Source organism: Vicia villosa, unplaced genomic scaffold (genome assembly GCF_029867415.1).
Source record: "Vicia villosa cultivar HV-30 ecotype Madison, WI unplaced genomic scaffold, Vvil1.0 ctg.000029F_1_1_1, whole genome shotgun sequence".
Lineage (NCBI taxonomy): Eukaryota > Viridiplantae > Streptophyta > Magnoliopsida > Fabales > Fabaceae > Vicia > Vicia villosa.
In genome coordinates this window covers 1,004,787-1,014,697 of record NW_026704961.1, presented here as the reverse complement: position 1 = coordinate 1,014,697, position 9,911 = coordinate 1,004,787, and the positions used below count along the sequence as shown (strand labels likewise).

General features: G+C 34.6%; 1 protein-coding gene across 1 annotated transcript; it reads left to right on the top strand.

Annotated features, from left to right (window-relative positions):
- Positions 1-2,308: 2,308 nt before the first annotated feature.
- Positions 2,309-8,040, top strand: LOC131622338 (histone H4-like). Its single transcript, XM_058893371.1, has 2 exons — positions 2,309-2,414; positions 7,503-8,040. The coding sequence occupies exons 1-2, from the start codon at positions 2,309-2,311 to the stop codon at positions 7,832-7,834; spliced, it is 438 nt and encodes a 145-aa protein (XP_058749354.1). The 3' UTR covers positions 7,835-8,040.
- Positions 8,041-9,911: the final 1,871 nt, after the last annotated feature.

Genomic DNA, 9,911 nt, shown 5'->3' with positions numbered 1-9,911 from the left:
TATATAGTTCTTAAAAAGAGACGTTGAAGGTTAAAAAGGTCTTTTGAATCCCAACGGCTAGTTCCCAATGGATAGAATCAAGCTTTTGTTGTGGATAATACTTGAATAGTAATTTCTTTTTGTCTTGTAGCTTAATATGTTGCAGTTGATGGGAGACAGCTTCTGAGGAATAGTACGTACAGATGGTTGAGAGATGTACTACTGTAATATTTCCTTCTTGGCCAAGTTCTTTTGATCTTATCCTCATATAATGTACTTCTGGTTCTGAAGTAGTAAGCTTGGAGGAAATTAATTTGTCTTCTTCTTTTCGATAATGATTATGATGTGTAGTTCAGAAACTACTTTGAGAGAAGAGAGAATCATTATCCCATGAGAGTTAGAGTCTCGTTTATCAGAATTTATAGTAGCATCTCTTCTAAAGAAACGATACTTGACTTCTGATCTGTAGTAGATTTCTAACATTGTAGCTTGTCCAGATTTCGTTTCAGAGTCCTTAAAGTTGGAACCTTGCTTTTCAGATATTTATGACAACAACCAATCCGAAAATGAGTTATTCCTTTGATGAAGGAACTTCTGATTCTTGAATCTTCGTCTTCAGTACATCCTTGAGTCTGATCTTCTTATGCTTGACTTGACCTTTGATGTATCTGATTTGTATTCAGAATCTCCAACTTTGTCTTCAGAAATGGAGGCAGCAGCTCTTATGACGAACAAATCTCAGCTATTGATTTTGGCTTGAAATCTTGATCTTGCATGCTGATTTCTGATGTTGGAGTATTGGTTCTGACTTTGACTCCTTCTGATTACTTGCAACTTCTGAAGCAGCAACTTGTGGAGAAGTGCACAGTAACTTGTTCTGATGATCATTCAGCAGCAAATAGTGTTTCTGAGTTGCCTAGATTGTTTTGATGATTCTTTGTGGACAAGAATCCAGAATCTCTTTAAACATAATATTACATACAAAATTATTACATTCAAGAAAACTATTAGAAACTAAATTATTACATACAAAATATATGAGTTGTTATCGTCAAAACATAGAGATTTATTGCTTGAACAAATCTTGTTCTTACATCCACTCACTTGTAAAATGTTCAACCTTCATTTTTCTAAGTAATGCGAGACTTAGAACTCACACTTGTTCTCAACATAATTCACTTATTTCTCAACTCTTAGGAACCTATAAGTTTCTTGTGTACTAGGAAGCTCGTCATATTGCTATCAAACATTAGGACTGCAACAAGTTGTTCGACTATCAAAAATATACAATTCATATCTTTTTGTGATTGAGCTATTTTTATACAATTTGGAATAGGGTTTATCAACGACTTGATTGTCCCTTGATATATAAATTTGTAATAAAATTATATTTAATCATTTTTAATAGGCCTAATATATATTTTTTTTCCGTGTATTAACTTCATGATCTATTTTGGCCTCTTATTTTAAAAAAGTTCACATTAGTTTCTTAATTTTGAAAACACATCATATTACGAAAAAAATTAAAATCGGTAATTAGATGAAAATGTAATAGAATACATTTTAAAAAGTTAATAAACCAATATAAGTTATTTTTAAAAGACCAAAATAAATTAAGATACAGAAAAATATATATTATTTCTCGGCTAAGTTATATAAAAAAAAACTAACCGTAAAAGTGTGATTAATTATATATTTGTGTGTAGCTAAATGTAAATGTGTTATTTATTTATACATTGACTATGCCGTGAAAAAAATGTACTAGTTAAAATCGTAATAGTTGAATTGAAAATTAAAGTGATCTAAGGCAGAGTAGAGAAAAAATTATTTTAATATTTTTATTTCAAACACCTTTGGATCAGTCAAATCTTTGTATATCATTCTATAGAATTGAATCCATTTGTATCTCAGATGAAATGATGTATCTGTATATACTTATATAAATAATGAAATAAAAACTCATTTTATTTATTAAATCCTTTTTCTTTTTACAGTCAAATACAAATCATATTATCACGCACCCTTTTTAATCATTTGTTGTGTTTTCTTGACACTGCCACGTCATCGATCCGCATGAAAAACGTTATTCGAGCATTATAACATCAAAGAAGGGATACCGTCCATCTTCTAACATCAACGGTAGCACTCAAACCAAACGAGACGACGCGGATCGCCATCGACATCCATCGATTGGATTATAATCGACGGTTAAAAATACTCTTCCCACTTGCAGTCCTCATTTATAAACACGACCTGAGTAATCAAATTCATTCAATCGCAATTCTATCTTCTTCTTTGAAATTTTACATTTTATAATTTTAAGCGAAAAATGTCAGGACGCGGAAAGGGAGGAAAGGGTTTGGGTAAAGGAGGAGCAAAGAGGCATAGGAAGGTGCTTCGTGACAACATCCAGGGCATTACGAAGCCTGCAATTCGTCGTTTGGCTAGAAGAGGGGGTGTGAAGAGAATCAGCGGTCTCATCTATGAAGAAACCCGTGGTGTTCTGAAGATCTTTCTCGAGAATGTTATTCGTGATGCTGTTACCTACACTGAGCACGCTAGAAGGAAAACTGTCACTGCTATGGATGTCGTGTATGCTTTGAAGAGACAAGGAAGGACTCTTTATGGTTTTGGTGGTTGATTCTTGTTTTCAGTCTAGGGTTTCGTATGCACTAGCTGCGTTTAGATGTAAATGTTGGGTTGATTTCAGGGAATTATGCTATTGTATTCTATTTCGGTTATTTCAATTAGGGTAGTCTTGATATGTTTGAACTGATCTGTTACAATTAGTTGGGATTCTTGTTTTTGAAATTTTATCTTAATGAAGAATACTCTCTTTTCTTCAATTACATTTTATGCGCAAATTGTTCTGATTATTTTCAATTATAAAATTGCTAATATTTAGTCTTGTTTCTTGCTTCTTATGTTGCGTTTTTAATACATAATTTGTTTGTGACGGCTATTTCAGCATAAGTGTTGAATCTATTTGTACTCGCTGAAAGGACTTTTTGTACATAATTTGTTTGTGACGAACATTTTCAAATTCACAGTTGAGAAAAAGTATGTAATGACATTTGTATGTTATTATTAAAAGACGAATCTTTTACCAGTATTGATTTAAGCTATCTAAAGACTATAGTCATCTTTTTGAAGAAGTTTTGGTTTCTGTTAACCGTTTGATTCATATAATCACTGAACTTGCCACGAAAATAAAGATAATGTTTTCTTTAGCTCTGCGCATAAAAATTCCAGTCAATATAGGTTGATGTATGTCTTCTTTAGATTGATGCATGTCACAGAATACTTGAACATGTTTTCAAGCAGTACTCACAGAATTGTAGATGTTTGCCACAAATATTTTTAAGTGTTTGCAAAGGTATTTCCTTTTAATAGAGATATAGCTGTTAGCATAACCCCTTTTATAGGCTGTTATCTGTCTTCCACTTTTATGTTTACGTTAGTTAGTTTGTTGCTACTTCGAATTGTAATTTTGAATAAATTCCTATAATTAACTTTTAATATGACATCGAAGCACGACGATACCGACGAGTATCATTCTGAGAAAGTATTTCCTTTCATCATCATTCCACCCAATCCTGCATATACTCAGAGTCGTCTCAAGTTTTCTGGAGGTCCTGTGTAGGTTAGTCATGGTTCAACCATGACAAAAGGATTAGAGGTCATATTTAACCATATTTTAATAGTGAAAAAGATTTATGATGCTCTATTTAAGTTACAATTTAATCGTGAAAATTTTAAGACCCTATGCAGTAACCTGTCTTGCACGCCCTCAAAGACGACCTTGTATATACTCAGAATAATTCTGATAATCCAGGAACCCTTCTTGTTTTTGCAACCTTGAATGACAATAACTACCGCACATGGCTTCGAGCCATGAAAACGACTCTATGCATAATGGTGAAGTTCGGTTACGTTGATGGTTGTATCTAGAAACCAAACCGCGATTCTACAGACTTTCTTAATTGAGAGAAAGTTGATTTCGTGGTCAGGGTGTGAATTATCAATGCGGTCGATCCCATTCTGCATGGAATCATCACTCACGCATCAATTGCTCGCGACATTTGGATCGATCTTGAAGAACGACTTGCTCCAATCAACGTGCCACACATTCATCAATTATGGCGCACCATATGCCTTTTGTAGATAGATTCTAACATGAGTATAACATAATATTACACCCAATCCAAAAGCCTTTTTGACGAGCTTGATGACCTCTAACCAATACCGAAATGCAGTTGTGGAGCCTCCATATCTTTAACCAAAAGAGATGATGATCAACATGTGCATCTATTTTTTGGTGGTCTTAACAACGGCCAATTTGCTCAAATTAAAAGCACCATTCTCATCTCCGATCCTCTCCCACCATTACGCCTCGTTTTCAATCTCATACAAGAGAGGAATCGCGATTGACAACTAACACAGAAAGACGCGTTAACGTTGATACATGTTCAGCCTTTCACTCCTCCAAACACGACAAATGAAAGTGGCACGAATCTTTGAAACTCAAGTGTGACCACTGTGGTAAAAATCACCATGTCAACAATAAATGCTCGAAATTGTTGGATATCTTGTACACTGGGAACCCAGGAGAACTCCAAGAAGAGACCACAACAAGCATGAAGGTTCACATCTTTTTGCATCTGTTGACAAACGTGACACCGGAAAAGGTTTGACACTAGTGCATGCTCTTCATGGCACCCGCACCAGAAATCCGCTTACTCCCCTCGATAATATGAGCGGTAATGTACATGCAACTCATACATGGATACTTGATAGTGGTGCATCCCATCATATGACTTATTTACCATCTATTTTGCATAATATTAAGCAAATGTCAACATCTTTTCAAATTATCACTCCTACTAGAACAACCACCCTTGTTGATTGCATAAGAGATGTATATCTGTCCAATCATTTCATGCTACATAATGTGCTCCTAGTCCCTTCATTCAACTGCAACTTGATTTCCATTAATAGATTGACTCATGATCTATCTTATACGGTGACTTATGATCAAAATTGATGCATAATCCATGACCTTCTAACAAAAAGAAGATTGGACTCGGTAGCATGTGTGAAGATGTCTATATGTTCACAAAGCCATCCCAAAATGGATATTTGTGGGCAACTAAGAAATATTTAACAACTTTGTGGCACAATAGAATGGGACACCCTTCTCCTCAAGCTTTACAACAAATTTCGCATTATCTTCAATGTACTTTTGACTCATATAAATCAACCTGCTTGATATATGTCATAAAATCAAACAATGTAGAAACTCATTTCCTTCTAGTAATAATAAAGCTATTGCAACTTTTGATTTGATCCATTACGATCTTTAGGGCAAATACAATACTACTGGACATAATGAAGCACAATATTTTCTTACCATTATTGAGGATTACACTAGAGGCACTTAGGTGTATCTAATGAAATCGAAAACTGAAACGCTGCACCACTTGATCACTTTTTTGTAATTTGATCAGGCAAAAATTCAACAAAACTGTCAAAATACGCTACGACAATGGTACAAAATTTGTTAACTCCAAATTTGTATCTTTCATTCACCAAGAGGGCATAATTCATGATACCTCTTAGTGTTTATACACCACAACAAAATGGACGAGTAAAATGTAAACATAGACATATATTTAATATAGCGCAAGCGTTGTGCTTTCAAGAAAACCTTCCAGTACACTTTTGGGTTGACTGTGTTTTAATTGCAGCATACCTAATTAATAGAACACCTACTGTTGCTAATAAAGGCCTCACCCCCTATGAGCTTCTTTTCGATAAGGCACCCCAACATGATCATCTACAAAACTTTGGATGTTTAAGCTCATGAAGAATGTCTCCAATAAATTAAACAAATTTGATCCACGAGTTGACAAATGCTTATTCATTGGATATTCACAAGAACAAAAAGGATGGAAAGTTTATAATCTTCAAACTCATACCTTCCATATATCGAGAGACATCTTCTATGAGGATACTTATCCCTTCCTTTAAGCATGAAACCCACCTTCCATCAACACTAACAAAAATACTACAGAATACTACAGTGATGATGAAGAACTACACCCCTCACAATCTGACTCAGTTCCATCACTTGAAGCCATTTCCCCTTACCAATGCACAAGAAACTATCACTGCATCGACCAACCTTGACACCCATGACATTGAAATCTTGCACCAGGACCATGGATACCACACACCCGAATCCCCTACCAACACATATGAATCAGATGAGCACAATACACCCAATACCATTTGAGCTCCAAACATTCCATACAACAATGAAGATGATACGATTGAGGGGGGGCACAATGAGGAACATAACAATGCTGGAATAGAGTTGCCACCAAGAATACGACATATTCCTATGAAGTGTTATGACTAAAACACATTATCAGACTTTTAGCAGTACATAGTTCTTATCTTTTTGCAATTGAGCTCTAGTTGTTTAGTTTCAGGTTAGGTTTATCAACAGTCCGACTATCTCTATCGATGATAGGTTTGTAAGGAAAATTATATTTAGCTGTCTTTATTATGTTTGTCTTGCCAAGTTATCCGAAAAAATGTCGACCTGTCAAAATGTGATTAATTATATACTTGTGTTTAGCTAAATGTAAATTTGTTATTTATACATATGAGGTAAACAATCATATAGTTTAAATTGTGACAATTAAATTGAAAATCGATTTTTTTTATGTTTATAGTCCTTACAAAATAGTCGAAGGAATATAAGAATGGTCTAGAATGACCTATTTTCTCCGTTTCACAATAATTGACTGATTTGATCATTTAACAATATTAAAAAAGCGAGAAAACTTATATACAATTTTTTGTGTCATTAAAATATGAAAAATGTATAATTCTCTCTTACACATATGCAATTTTCTTCTATTTTCACTCCTTAAATAATGTTAAAGTACATTTGTCATATTTTTATTGAGAAATAGCAAAAATCACACTTAAGAAATTGTAGGTAAATTTTCTTCTTAAAAATATATAAATAAAAAAGAAAATCACATTTTTAAATATAATGTGAAAGATAATGATAAAAATAATATCAATTATAAAGTATAATTGAGAATTGAAAATGATCTTTTAAGACAATTTCATGTTAGAGTAGAAAAAATATATTTTAAATATTTTTATTCCAAACACTTTGAATTCAGTATGTTGCCACCGTTGGTGTATCATATTATCACGCACCCTTTTAAGTCATATGTGTTTTTAGACACTGCCACGTCATCGATCCGCAAGATAGGGGCTATTCGAGCATTATAACATCAAAGAAGGGATACCGTCCATCACCTTACATCAACGGTAGCACACAAATCAAACGAGACGACGCGGATCGCCATCCTCATCCAACGATCAAATTATAATCAATGGCTGAAAGTGTTCTTTCTACTCGCAATCTTCATATATAAACACGACCACCAAATTTAAATTTATCCATTCTCAATTCAATTTTCTTATTCAAATCTTTAGAGTTAATAATTTTAAGAGAAAAATGTCAGGTCGCGGAAAAGGAGGAAAGGGTTTGGGTAAAGGAGGAGCAAAGAGGCATAGAAAGGTGCTTCGTGATAACATCCAGGGTATTACGAAGCCTGCAATTCGTCGTTTGGCTAGAAGAGGTGGTGTGAAGAGAATCAGCGGTCTCATCTATGAAGAAACCCGTGGTGTTCTCAAGATCTTCCTCGAGAACGTTATTCGTGATGCTGTTACCTACACTGAGCATGCTAGAAGAAAAACCGTCACCGCCATGGATGTGGTTTATGCTTTGAAGAGGCAGGGAAGGACACTTTACGGTTTCGGAGGTTGATTCTAGTTTTCAGTCTAGGGTTTCGTATGCACTAGCTGCGTTTAGATGTAAATGTTGGGTTTATTTCAAAGAATTATGCAATTGTTTTCTTGTTTCGGTTCATTTAGTTTAGTTATTCTTGATCTGTTTGAACTGATCTGGTAGTATTAGTTGTGATTCTTGTATTTGGAATTTTATCTTAATGAAGAATACTCTCTTTTCTTCAATTGCATTTTTATACCCAGATTATTTTTATTTTCTTTTAATTATAAAATTTCTAATCAAAGATTCTGAAAACATTCTTATGACTGTCGATAAAGATGTGGTTGTACTTAACATGACCTTCTAAACAACTCAAGATCTCATTTTTTGATCTTCTACCAAGGAGCATGTCTGCCATTTGAACACAGTACTCATCTTTTGGTGCTGCTCGCAATTTACCATTATTCTTCTTGATTGTTGACACAATGTTTTCCAACTATTCGACGTACCTGGACGATCTCTGGTATTTCAAAGAATTCCGGTGTTTGACTAACTTTACTTCTAGAGCTTGGCTTGATTGACAGGATTGAAATAGTAATTCGAAGAAATCTCGTGCTTGATTAACTTCTGTCTCAGACCACACACCTTATCACAGTCTAAGGAATATCAACCTTTGTATTGTTTTACTAATTCATTCTATTTTTTTCTTGAACTTCATTGACATAAGAATAACTTTTAAATTTGGGCCTATTGAATTTTGGAGTTCCTAATTTGATTCCTCTAATTGGGTCCTCGATCTCTAGTTATTTTCTTCTTTTGGCATTTTTTCAAATCTCAATCTCAATGGATGGTTCTTTATGATGTAGTTTGCAATCATATCATCAACTAGTAAGGTGCACGGGTAAATTTATTAAAATGTATCTATAAATAATGTAATGATATTGTACATAATTTTACTAGATGCACATAAAACTATGAAATGAATAATTTAATTATGATTCGTTAGCATTGCCCAACTAAATAAACTCTATTATATTAAAATAATTTAGACATTAATCGGAAGATATTTACTGCCTTACGAGGCGAATATAAATGTTGGACTTTCATCGGAAGATACTTCTTCGCTACGAGGGGAATAAATATGAAATGATAAACTTCCATCGAAAGATACTTGCCACCCTTTAAGACGAGTACGAATAATGAACTTCCACCAGAAGATCGTTGTTGTCCTACAAGGCAAATACAATTGATGGACTTCCATTAGAATATACTTGCCGCCCTACGCGGCAAATACATCATTAAACCATCGTAGAAGAATCACTGATGTCTTAATAAGCTACTTATTCAACGCTAAAGACTATGAATAACATGCATGATATGAAGAAGCGAGCTTTCCCTAAGCATTACTTGAAAGAATTGCTCTCAAAGGGGATCCATTATACAATCTCGCCCAAGGGACGCGACTGAAGTCTAACGCAAAAGAATTAACTTAAAATTCTTGTTTGAGGGCTTGATAAAAGTCTCATCTCTCCAACACCTCCCCTGAGAAACTTACAACCTCATTACCCAGACTAAATACATTATCTCGCTTGAGGAACTAAAAGTCCCATCAAACAGATTCATCTAAACACCTCGCCTGAAGGACTCAAAGTTTCCTCGATTAGGATCTAGCCTAAAAGTATCACCCAAAGGATGTGATTGGTGATTGACATGAGAGACTTAAATCTTTCTTTAAAGGTCTGAAAGATGTCCTGCCCGAGTGGTCCAACGCCTCGCCTGAAAAACTTGAAGTCTCATCAGCCAGGCTAAACATACTATCTGACTTGATGGATTGAGAGTCCCATCAAACAGGCTCATCTTAACACCTTGCCTGATGGACTTAAAGTTTCTTTAAGTGGGATCCAGCCTAAAATTATCACCCAGAGGATGTGATTGGTGTTTTACATGAGAGACTTAACTTAAATCATTGTTTGAAGGTTTGATAGATGTTCCGCTCGAGTGACCCAATGCCTCGCCTGAGAGACTTGAGGTCTCATCAACTAGGCTAAACATATAATGTCACCATAGGTACTGAGAGTCCCATCAAACATGTCCATCTAAACACCTTTCTTGAGGG